This window comes from Wyeomyia smithii, chromosome 3 (genome assembly GCF_029784165.1).
Source record: "Wyeomyia smithii strain HCP4-BCI-WySm-NY-G18 chromosome 3, ASM2978416v1, whole genome shotgun sequence".
Taxonomy (NCBI): domain Eukaryota; kingdom Metazoa; phylum Arthropoda; class Insecta; order Diptera; family Culicidae; genus Wyeomyia; species Wyeomyia smithii.
This window is the reverse complement of record NC_073696.1, coordinates 263,670,577-263,683,865: the sequence shown is the minus strand read 5'-3', so window position 1 is coordinate 263,683,865 and position 13,289 is coordinate 263,670,577. Positions and strand designations below refer to the sequence as shown.

The 13,289-nt window shown below is 36.0% G+C and overlaps 1 protein-coding gene across 3 annotated transcripts in view; it reads right to left on the bottom strand.

The window, feature by feature from the left end:
* Window positions 1-7,150: 7,150 nt before the first annotated feature.
* LOC129731093 (uncharacterized) overlaps window positions 7,151-13,289 on the bottom strand; it is a 108,515-nt gene continuing 102,376 nt past the window's right edge. For all 3 annotated transcript variants that reach the window (XM_055690852.1, XM_055690850.1, XM_055690851.1), the window contains 3 exons: window positions 8,695-9,280; window positions 8,500-8,606; window positions 7,151-8,039 (listed from right to left, as the gene is read on the bottom strand). In XM_055690852.1, the coding sequence (XP_055546827.1) occupies window positions 7,815-8,039; window positions 8,500-8,606; window positions 8,695-9,280 (918 nt within the window). In that variant the 3' untranslated portion in view covers window positions 7,151-7,814. The remainder of the gene's footprint in view (window positions 8,040-8,499; window positions 8,607-8,694; window positions 9,281-13,289) is intronic.

The window sequence follows — 13,289 nt, the reverse complement described above, 5'->3', positions numbered from 1 at the left end:
AGGGACCACTCCCTCTTCTCGAGATTTGCCAATAATCCCCGACGAAGCTTTGAAGAGTACAACTTCTAGGTACTCGAAAACACGAATTATCTGCCAATTCCAGGTGATGCTGAACTTTCTAACTGGTGCTACAATATTCAAACTGGGTGTTGCAAATTTCAGTAAAACGATTTCAAACTTAAGGCGGGTATTGTATGTACGAATCCCGGCTAGTTTCAGTAAAATCTTAGTGCTTGCCTTGTAGTTGCAAGGTTTTGTGCTAGCATCGTGATTATAAAGTTTAATGTTTAATAGTAATTATTTTGTTTGATAGTTTTATAACCAGAAAGGACGAGTTCCGACAGCGGAATCGTTTTATGTCTATTAGAGTTTCATATATAAATTTTATTTTGTTGTTACTGATAAAGTCAGATTAAATTTTATTATTAATTTTTCGCCCCCATTCTTCATAAGCTTCTTCAACCTGAAATTTTTGTTTTCTATGCTCTGTTTCAACTGTTTTAGTGCCAAATAATATTTCGGCTGTTCTAAGTACACTGATATGAGTATGTGATATGAAAGTTTCTGAAAGTTACCACCCTGTTAAGTTTAAAATATCGCCACTTTACACCGTTTCCAGCTCATAACGTATAAAACAATTCCTTTTCATCTCAACTGTTTGTTAGTTTTCTACAACTCTAAAATAAAAACCATGAAACGTAATGTTTATTAAACAATGTCTTCTTTAATAAACCTCTGCTTTAAAAAGTATTTAAAATATATTTTTTCTTTTTCTGACGTGGGATTACGTCTTTGTTTTCTATACTGAGATGCATTCTGTAAAATAGCAAGCGACACTGGCAAATGTTACGTCAGATTTCAAACGATAATAACAGCATAACTACATGATGGATAACAATAACCAATGCATTGTTGGATAGATAAAACGTGTAACAATTTTATAATACGCTAGTCATCATTATTATTTCACTGCTCAACGGTGAAAATTGATAAAAAATTACAAGGAAGTTTACGCGAACGATGAACCAATCCCACGCGAGCATTCCTAGCACAGACGATGTGAATGGACACCAACCATTCCCTGTGATATTCTCTGTTAAATATAAATATAAAAAAAAATGAACAGAGTCTCCCCGTCCCAACAGGTCAATTTACGTTTGCTTCCATGAACTTAGACTTATCTGAAGTCTCGAAGGTAAAGATCTTTCGAAAAGTTTTGAAACAAGCCTTTTACTTGAACAATTTCTAAACCTACTGTCAGAGCATAATTAAAACTGATATCTTGAAAGAAAACATGCTGGTAAAAGCAACAATACCGTACATAACATACATATAATATACATATTATGTGGAGCAGAGCGCCGCTGGTCTCTCGTCGTCTGCAGTGGTACTCGACTTCTATTTCCGTGAAATCAAGGAAAAACTGCAATGCTGCTGCATTGATAGTTATTAAAAGTTTATCTCTTGAATATGGTTCCCCTAAAAAAACATAAACTACTCAACAAGAATTGAGCATTTTTGCAATGGTCATAAGATTTTTTTTGCATTTTATCTTCGATATTCACTAAATGATCGTGATCAAAAGAGTAGATTTATGAAAATACAAATTCATAGAAGCTTAAGAGCCAGCGAATGCTTCTGAATATTTTGTCTATTCATTAGGATCTATTCAGAATCGTTGTTACACATTCCAACATTGTTAGATGATATATTTTTGTTCTCAACTTAACAAATAATATTCTTAGTATATTAGCTGTCTTCGTAATACATTGAATGTAATTGTTGGCAAATAAAAAAAACTTGTCAAACAAAAAACGGAAATTAATCATTTAGAACTTGTAATTGTTGATTGTTATGATTTTTCGCTGGAACTTGTTGATAATTTTGTTCAACATATTTTTATGTATTCCTATGAATGAACCTATGTAACGGCTTCGAAATTATTTCCAAAATAAGATTTATGTAATAAATTTAATTTGATCAGAGTTAAACAAAACAAAATCATACCAAAATCATACCATATCATGAAAACGTAGGTACTGTTGGATTTGGTTTATGAGGAAATAGAGACGCATTGCGAAAAATTCTTGGTGCTTCTACAATAACTACGACACGCTTGTGCATTGTTAAATAGATGTTGTTCGCACACAAAAAAAAACACTACACAATATCGTTAAGTGTAATCGAAGTTCTTTCGAGTGTTGTTCAATATATTTCTGAAAAGAAATTTTTTTATGCGTATAAAAAAAAAACTTAAACTACAGAACAAACGAATTGTTGCTGTCCGATGATTCTGTAACCTTTGTAACTAAAAATCCTTCTAACAACAGTGTTTAGTCCCGCGTCACCATTTCATACAACCCTAGGGCTGTATACCTTGTAGTATTTCTCCCAAATCTGCAACCCGGGAGAATTCGTTAAAAGTACCTAAACACCATATTTACCATTCCATACCAAACCATACACATCTGTATGAGTCAAAAGAAGACACTCTATTATTTTTAATTGTAATGCGGGAAAGCAATGTTTTCAGAAAAATACGCAAAGTTATATAAAAAATCATTACATTTGTTCTCTCTCTCTCTCTATCTTTTTCTCTCTATCTCTCTCTATCACACACTGTCTCTCTATCTCCGGCTATCTTTCTCTCCCTCCCTCTCTATCACTCTCTCTCTATCACTCTCTCTCCATCACTCTCTCTCTATAACTCTCTCTCTATCACTCTCTCTCTATCATTCTCTCTCTATCACTCGCTCTCTATCACTCTCTCTCTCTATCACACTCTCTTTCTCTATCACTCTCTCTCTATCACTCTCTCTCTATCACTCTCTCTCTATATCACTCTCTCTCTATGTCACTCTCTCTCTATATCACTCTCTCTCTATATATATCACTCTCTCTCTCTATATCACTCTCTTTCTCTCAATCACTCTTTCCCTCTCAATCACTCTCTCTCTCTCTATCACTCTCTCTCTATCTCTCTCTCTCTATTACTCTCTCTCTATCACTCTCTCTCTATCACTCTCTCTCTCTTTCTATAATTCTCACTCTATATCTCTCTCTCTATCTCTCTCTCGCTATCATTCTCTCTCTCTATTACTCTCCCTCTATCACTCTCTCTCTCTATAACTCTTTTTCTCTTTATAACTCTCTCTCTATCTTTCTCTCTCTTTCTATCTCTCTATTTCTCTCTTTCTATCTCTCTCTCTCTCTCTCTTTCTATCTCTATCTCTCCCTTTTCTCTCACTCTCTCTTTATCTTTCTCTTCAGTTTGTACTGCCTCATTGCACATCTTTGCGTTTCCTTTTAAACTCAAGAGTGAACCCAAAGGAAACTCTATAGAAACTGTAACAACTACGCATAGAACAGCAGTGTAGTTCTAAGTTGCGAAAAACTCCTTCAAAACTGGTTTAATTTCTCATCATTACGGATTGCCAACGGAATGATACTCGTTTTATTATTATCTCTAGAAGTGTTCTCCACCAATTCACACATTTATGCAGCAAGATACTCCATTGCAGCCGCCAGATCGACAGGTACTCCAGCTCCAACGCGTATAATTTCCGTTACGCAGTAGATAATGAAATAGACCTAACATGAATTGAAGCCCAGCACGAGCTAAACGGGACTTTGTCTTTCCCTCAACTTCGCCTACTCTGCCACGACCAGACAATGTAACTTGCAAATTCGATTGAACGGAACAGCGTGTGATTGACTTAAATACCTACGGATAGCACTAACGCAACAAGTGGGCGACGTGGCGTAGGTGACAGAATGTGGAAATTGGCAAAATAGGACGGACTGCGCTGCACACTGTTTGTAGATATATAAACCAACGTTGTGCGCGAAAGTACACTAGTTTTTTCGTCAACTGTATTCCATCAACAAGCATATCGTTGAAAGCACAGAAAAACATTACCAGAGGTGACAAGACGAAGAGGAACTGCAAGGAGAGCTATACCAGTGAAGTTTGGACTTCCGTACGTTTGTTATTGTCTGGAGAGCTAGCCAAGCACGCTGTGTCCGAAGAAGCTAAACCCTCTAGTGCCCAAGACGGACTTCGAAAAAATCACTATGATGCTTTATAAACATTTTTTAAGTTCTTATTGAAGCTTTTCAGAGGTCCAACTAAAGACCCACTAAAGGCGACACTGGACACTAGAGGGTTAAGATGTTACGAAATACTCTTGCTCGTAGTGAATTGTTTCATTTCTCATGCTACCGGCCTTTCTCAGAACCACAAAGCAATACTGAATTTTTTTACCTTGCAAATTATGAAAAGTACAGTTCTTCATCACTACAGTTCGAGTGATTATAATGTGGTACTATCCTTATAAAAATAATTGTTTTTCGCTGAATGCTCGATATAATTCGATTATCGAGCTAGAATGAATTTTTCAAATTAAAATTTGTTTGTTTTTGTTGAAATGTCACTTAGTAATGCGTAACGCGGATTAAATCTATAGATTGATGGAGCTACACAACTCGGGAAAATCGTTTGATAATTAAACTACAAGAAATATGCTACTCGAAATAACAAGAAAACGAGAATCACCCCACGCCATTTGCAAATGGCAGTTCGCAATGACCATTAAATCAATAGACTTGCCGGGGGTCACTATGGTGACAACACCAATGGCGCTTTTAAGCGCCACGAAGTCATTTATTTGGAGTAGTTAATGTCACCACTGACCAAAACATTGCGAACAGAAAACAACAAAGAATTGTTTCGTTTTCTCTTTCAGTTTGTCATTTTCGAGGCTCCGCTCCCACTGAGAGTTCGCATCATAGCGGGCTCGCGATTGGTTATATTGTGATCATATTGGCAATGAATTTTAACGACTTTCTTTTGAAAAAATTGTTTCAAAAATCCAACGATATATCAATAAACAATACCTGTTTAATGGTAACAAATTTATAGGCATTTGAAATCTTTTATTCTGTCGTTTTACTCCATTGTCGATTTTTTGACATGCCACCCTATTAAAATAAGACGTAATTCTACGTGAAAATTATTATAACAGTATAAAGTGAAATATTCAATATTGTTCTCCTGACTAGGATAGAACTATTGTAAAGCTCATTGCTGGTCACAATAAATTCTATAGCTGACGGGGATATCATCATGGAAATGAATGGAAATAACGATAAAAAGTGGTTTTGCCCTGAAGCCCAAACTGGAAAACAATAAAGATTATAGCTTTTTAACCATTGCTGTGAATTTTGGTGCCCCTAGTACAAATAACTTTTTCAGAGACTTAACCCTGGGAAGATATTCTACGTCAGTTTCACTTCTCGCTTTTTTTCTTGGTTTTTTCCTAATCAATAAAGAAACTTAAACAACCTGAACTCTAGTTCTTGTTATTTATAGATGTTTTTATACCGTAATGACTGTTCATCGATAGTAATTGATGAAGTAAAATTTACATCTTCAATAATTTAAAATTTGCGAGTCAATTTTACTCATGATTATCCTCTTGCGCACATCAAAACATGGTTACCTTTTCAGGGCTAAATGAGTTTTATCGTAAGCAAACGTAGAAGCGACGACTATGGGTGGAACTTTCTACTTTTTAAAAGAATTTACATTTTGTATAGATTCATCAGTGATAACTTCCGTTTCGCCGGTTTCTTGCTCAGGTAAAAAATCAAATACATTTTCACTACAGACACTCGAATTGTCCGAGAGAGAGAATGCTTCTCCTCGTAGTGATGCGTGGTTTCTTTTTTCACCCTGTCCTTTCAGGTGATACGAAAGAAAAGTTAAAAACAAATGTTAAATGCAAAAGTAGGTAGTCTTGATAAAGACTGATGTGAACTAACCTTCTGGTAGTCTTTAAAAAACGCACTGACAGAACACAAACGATCAGTCCACAAGCAACCGTAAAAAAAGTCTCTCCTGTAGGATAATTCAAATCTTGGATTCCTAAATAGTGTCAGGAGTCGATTAACGGCATTACGTAACTTCGCATTTTCAACCAAACTGAACAAAATTCTTTGTAAAGGTTCTTTCTAGGTCCAGCCATTTTCAGGGCTTGTTTGAAAACCGATAATTCTGTATTCGAAAAGTAAAAAAAAAAACGAATGAACTCTCCTAGCCTAAATTACAAATTCATAGCATTATTGAAACCTTTTTTTTTTTAAAGAATTATTATGACAAAATAAGTCGCACAGTTTGAGCAAACTTAAATTTTGTGAGTTGCATTATTTTTTTGCTAGGTATTTTCTTCCAGTTCATTTTTATAAATATATCATAAATTTCAATGTTGAACTATTCTTTCTATTTTATTTATCTAAAAAAAAGTTAGGAAAACTTAGCAAAAAAAAGGGTTAGGGATTTAAGCTCTAACACACCCAAATATTTTATACCGCCGGAAAACAATATTCACGGAACACATCTTAAATCCTAGCGATATTTGGTTACCCTTTTTTTGAAAAATATACATTTTCCACTGTCGAATGGCGCCTTTTCCGTCGCACTAGCGGGTTAGCATACCATGTTGAAGGTTTCCAAAATAAAAGAGCACTTTTCGCACTGTGCATCACGCAAATACCTATTTCAGTTTCTTTTGTTCTCACACAGCCAACGACAACATGTCTCAAACCCTCGACAATCGTGTATACAAAGGCGCATCGTACATACCTACAGAAATGACATTACTAGTATTAATTTACTCTGGAGCACGCAGAACTGAATTTTACTCCTACTTTGAATGGCGTTGTAATGAAGTACGTTTCGTTGCAATTCAAAGTAATGAAACTAGAAAGAACGAGTAGAGTTTCACAAGCTTGCTTTCTCTCTTTGCTGCTGACGACCTGGATTGACCAAAATGAAACTGTGAAAGTGAATTTTTACAATAAAATTTAGAAGCTCTGTTTATTTTTCCGTAACTATTCTCAATATTTCTAATTAGATGGAGGGTAGGAAAACATGGAAAAAATATTAGATAAATGTATTTTAAAGATTATTTTTAATTTGGCGTATAACAAAATATCTTGGGATTTTACTGTGGAACTAAACAGAAACAGAGGTTGTTCATTTCTTGGGCCTTCTTTATTTAATTGTCATCAATATCTATTTCCATGGTCACATATAGGGAGTTATATACAATAAAACAACCAATCAATGTTAATTTTTCATTCTTCGCATTTTACAGAAAACATTTATTGAACCAGACTTGAACGGAAAGCTCAAATCAGAATTGTAACATCTAAAAAACGGTATATCCTAATCCTAATCCGAACAGTGTGAGGTCACGGCCCAGCAAGTAATGTTCTCCTCAAATCTCGAACACTAACAGCTGGCGTGCATCGCCGCCCAAGCTCACCTTCAAAGAAATCGTACACATCAATTCGCGAACCTAACTAGAAGTACAGAAAATAAAGCTCAGCAAAAACTCATCAAACGGTAGCATTGACACTTAAGCCGTAAAACACAAATAAACTGTGAGCAACTTGCGAGCCTTAACAAAATACTTTCCCCGATAAAAAGGGATAATTTTATAGCAAAATAGGATTACTGGCAAAACGGTCGCGATTACGCTGCTAGGGGATTAAACTTCTGGTCTGTCTCTTTCGTCGGATGTTGTGCGTAGAGTTGGGCCACTCCGGGGAGCGGTCGGTGTCCTTTCTTCACGCGACATTCCACCGACCGATATCCATCAGGATTTGACCATCTCGAGCACGAGCATTAAATCAAACAACTCTGACGGCACCGGATGATGGAAAGGACAACACGAGTAAAGATTTACAGATTTAGCGACGAGAAAGTGAAGGGCGACTGATGAAAGGTAAAATCGCACTAACGAGCATCTTCAAGTGGTTGTCCGCGTGGCAGATAACGACGATGTTGCCACTGTGGGTGCCAACAATGGCAGCAGCGGCTTTCGTCCTCGGGCAATCTGCTGCGGGAGCCGGTTCGGAGCGGGGTGCACCTTATCCTTTGCCGCTCTGGACGAGCCTTCCTGATGGTTCACGTTTCGGTAATAGCGCTGTTTGCTGCCGGGATCACCGTAAAAGTCCTCGAAACTGCTAAGTGGCTGTTTTGACCGAACCGAAAAGTACAATAGAAAAGAAAAGAATGAGAAGAGCCCGAAAGAAGATTAACAAAATGATGGTTTAGAGAGTTTCGGTGGAAAATGGCATTGTGCCGCAGCCAACAAGAATTGTTAAATTGGCGATTTGTAGCGACTTGGGACTCGAGTTGAAGAAGGCGGGGTCTCACGAGCATATAAATGAACACTAATTGCGCTTTCTGGTTGATTGGCAGATGCTCTTCTAATTTGGCAGCAGTGTTCTGTGAAATTGTCGAAATGGGAAATTTCACCATCGTTACCATTCGGCGCTGAATTGCATTGAATGCGAAATCCTCTTTGGCTAATAGGTAGACCACGTTCTACGTTCATACGTGTATTATCATTACCGAAATTGAATAATGCAAACATTTCTGGTTGGAGATACTTGGCGGAAGAAAATATTTCAAAGAAAGATTTTACTTACGTTGGACAAAAGGTCGTGATGAAAAGCGGCTGGCGGTTGGCCCCAACCCTGATTCCAGTCGTTACCGTACGCGTAAGCTGGCTGATAACTCAACAAGTTACCCAATGCTACGAAATAGACAATAATTATTTACACCGAAAAGCGCCTACCGATAGGCAAAGCAATCAGACGTCTTCCGACGTTTAAACATCATACCTGCGTGATAACTGACAAAGTTCTGCGGTATTAGCGATAAGCTGGGCTTTGGAGGTTCCAGAAAACGGAAGGAAGGCACCGGAGTGCCATAGACGGGCACTACGGACACCGTCGGCTGTACTGGCACTGGTCGCTTCACTAGCGACGGTTGTTGTAGCTTACTTTTACTATGACTATAGTCAAAGTTGAACACTGAATGGTGTGGTAACCGAAGTTCCTTGAATACCGGCACAGCCATCGGAAGACTGTGGTAGTAGTTAGCTGTGTGTTTTTGGTACTGGTTCTGCTCCCATGGCATAGGAATGGAATAGGTGCTTTCTACGGCACCGACGTCGTTATGGCTGAAAGCCCCAGTGGGGGATGTATACCGACGGTCCGAGCTCTGTGCCACCAGGAATGTCGGTCGGGCAGACCGAGCGGGATGCGGGTGAACCTGATGGCGCCTCTGTTCCAGCAGTACCCCATCCGGAACGGCAATGCCCTCACGCTGGAGCTGGTTCAACGCGAGCCGATCGGTGTGAAAGGCCGAATCCGGAATTTTACCGCCGGCATGTGGAAGGACCTGCTCACGGAATAGCTGTCGTTTCTGGCAGTAGGAGAGTAGAAAATAGTTTCAACCAGGTTCTGGTAGTCTGTTTTTTTTTTTTTTTTGTCGAAGTACATGAACTTGGTATATAAGATTTAAGGAAGTGAAATGTGCCAAAGAAAACAGCGCTTTAAATCATTCACAGCAGAAGAAATATGGCCCTTCATGTCATTCGCGAAGCTTTAAATCCAGTCATCCTACAAGCCATTATTCACCCATCTGAAAGTAGTTTCTTGCTTTCTTCTAATGCAATTTGTTGTTTGTTTGACATATAAGTTTTGAACCTATTACGAATATACATTTACTACAGATACTTCAAAATATGAAAACATCTAATAATCAGTAATTGAATCATTCAGATGGAAAAAAAAAACATTTCAAAACCCTTTTTTATATTTATTTTATTATTCTTTCATTTTGTTTCTTTTTTATTTACTATTATTCAAAGAAAATTTCAGTAATAATTGCATTGTACACATTATTTACTGTTAACATAATAAAAAGCTCGATTTCATTGCCCTTTAGTGAGCGAGAGGTTCAGTTCAAAATTTCGATTGGATTGCATTGATAATCACAGCCCTAGAGCTAAAACTAGACCAAAAAAAAAAGATTATAGCTTTTTGAGCTTTTTTCTTGCCTTTTTTTTATAGAAGAGGTACATTACGGTTAAAATAATTCAAACAATTTACAAGGGTGATCCCGTCTCCCCGCAACGATGCATGGTTTCTTGTTCGCCCTGTTTTTCGGACAGTACGAAAAAAATGAACAATAATTTCAAATTTTAAATAGGTAGTCTTGTGGAAGATTCGTGTACACATAGCCGATTTGATTACACTGGGCTACAAATGAAAACAAAATGCAAGAACTTCTGAAGTGACCCAGTGTAGGTTGTAGGTCTTGTTGAGTGTAACATTCGTTCATACTAGAAATTTTCCAAACACCCCCAAAATCTGAAGTTATGGTCAAAATACGGTTTTTTGGACCTCAGCGCAAATAATATTTTTTGACTCAGTCATTTATTAACTGATTTTCAATATTCAATCAGTTTTAGAAAGAAGACAAATGAAGCTTTCAAAATATATACAGGTTTGTTCTAATATCAATAAAACATGTTAAGTAATTTGAGTTTTCAATTTTTTCAATTTAATTTCAAATTTGCCGTCTATTTTTGTAAAACATACCACAAATACACTATAATTTTGAAAATATATTCAATTCCGAATTAAATGAAAGTAGTTTTGTGGAAATCGGTTGATATTTGGTTAGGTTATATATTTTTTAAGAAAACCAGAATTTTTGGTGTCGATCGCACAATTATGTCACGGAGCTACAAATGATGAAAAAATGCGAGAGCTTTTGATGTGACTTAGTGTGGATTGTAGCTTCAGTCAAGTGTTACTTGCGCGTTTACTTGAAGTTTTTCAAATACCCCAAAAATTATAAGTTATGTTTGAAACCCTGTTTTTTACCTTAGCTCACATTTTTATGTTTAATACGGTTATTTTTCAACCGATTTTTAATAATTTGAGAATAATTATAATATAAGAATTTTATAATTATAATATATAAATATGTATAAAAAGTTTACCTATATGTGATGAATAGTTTTAAAATAAACAAGAAGGTTTATGTTATTTTCAAAAAATTTCCAAATTTATTCGCAATTTTTCACACATTTTTTTTATGATAGAGCTTTAATTGCTGTAAAATTTGGAAAGTTCTTTTTAGTACCAAACGAAAACAATTGGTGTTGTTAATGAAAATCTGTTAAAATTTGGCTGAGAAATGATTTGATGAAACCTATATATACAGGTCGGACTCTATTATCCGGAGACTCGATTATCCGGGAACTCGATTATCCGGAATTCGATTATCCGGAATTTTGGACTCGATTATCCGGAATTTTATTTTTCTGGCATCCGTTTTCAATTCTTTTCCGTAGTTTTGCCTTTACCATCCCTTCTGGTATATTTGTTATCATTTAAATCAATTCCGGCATGTTTGGGACATATTCGAAATAAGTGAAAATAATCAATGTCCAATTTATTTATTTTGCTTCTCAAAATTATACCCTTTTTCGCCTCAGAAATAACTTCTGGTTACGCCACTGCATCATACAAGTAAAATAAAGAAAAGGAATATTTATTTTATGTTCGTTAATTGCAAAATTTCAGTAGTTTTCGTGTGATTTGATTATCCGGAAAACTCGATTATCCGGAATGAATTTTTTTTTATGTTCCGGATAATCGAGTCCGACTTGTATATGGTGGAAAACACCAAGTCATATCTCAGCCAAATAATAACAGATTTTCTAAACAACACCTACTGTTTTCGTTTGGCACTAAATGTACTTTTTAAATTCTACAGTAATTAAAGCTCGTTCATTACAAAAATGTGCGAAAAATTGTGAATAAATTTGGAAAAATTTGAAAATAACATAAACTATCTTATTTATTTTAAAACTATACATCACATATAGGTAAAATTTGAAAAAATATCATCTTATTTTATTTAAAACTTTTCATCACATATAGGTTAACTCTCCAGACATATTTATATGTTTCAAGAGTTCTATTTTTCGCCTTCCCAAAACAGCCAAAATATAAGAAATCGGTTGAAAAATAACCGAATTGAAAATAAAAATGTGAGCTAAGGTAAAAAACAGGGTTTTGACCATAACTAATAATTTTTGGGGTATTTGAAAAACTTCAAGCAAACGCGCAAGTAACATTTGATTGAAGCTACAATCCACACTAAGTCACATCAAAAGTTCTTGCATTTTTTCATCATTTGTAGCTCCGTGAAACAATTGTGCGATCGGAACCAAAAATTCTGGTTTTCTTAAAAAATATATAACTTAACCAAATATCAACCGATTTTCACAAAACTGCTTTCATTTGTTTCGGAACTGAATATACTTTCAAAATTATAGTGTATTTGTGGTATGTTTCTTACCAAAATAGACGGCAAATTTAAAATTAAATTGAAAAATTTCTTAAAAAGTCTAAAAATTTAGATATAAACTCAAATAATTTAACATGTTACATTGATATTAGTAAAAACCTGTATATATTTTGAAAGCTCTATTTGTCTTCTTTCTAAAACTGCTTAAATATTGAGAATCGGTTGATAAATGACTGAGTTAAAAAATATTATTTGCGCTGAGGTCCAAAAAACCGTATTTTGACCATAACTTCAGATTCTGGGGGTGTTTGGAAAATTTCTAGTATGAGCGAATGTTACACTCAACTAGACCTACAACCTACACTAGGTCACTTCAGACGTTCTAAATCGCTGTAGCACAGTGTTATAGTTCAACCAATCGCGTGCCCGCAATGATGCAATCTACGATTTGTTGTTGTTGTTGTTATTGCTTTGTTCGCTCGAGTGCACAACGACACGCCCACCGGAAGTATAACTTTCATTAGTCACATTTAAAAGCTAGCATGCAACAATTTAGTCTTTATTGTTCATCTTATCGCTGTAGCAAAAGGATGATCTACTGAAAACCGGATCGACCAGTAGCAAGCAGACTTGTCGCAGCGCAACAGGCGACGATTTTATGTTTGTATGTTTTTTGCTGCAACAAACGCTCATTTGATTGCAGCATACCGTAACGGACGGAATGTTTTCGTAAATAGCGGTTCACCTAACTGACATTTCGGCTCGGTAATATTTCGTGCCGAATGGTTAACCCGAAATTTACGAATAAATGTGACAACTGTCAGTTTTTTAACCGAGCACACAGTGGTGTCGTTCTCGGCAACAAATGAAAAAAAATACACTGGGGTCGCTTTTTACGCGGGTTGTTTTTATGCGTTTTTTGGAACGGGATATATTTACAATAACGCGTATTATTTTTACTCGATTCGGAAGATTCGTTGTACGTGGTATCAAATAAGTTTGGTATAAATATATCTAATCTAATCTTTCAAATGCGGTACAACCAACCGCGTAAAAAGTGACCCCAGTTTAGTGATAAAAACTCTCACTTTTCTCCTTAGTGTTC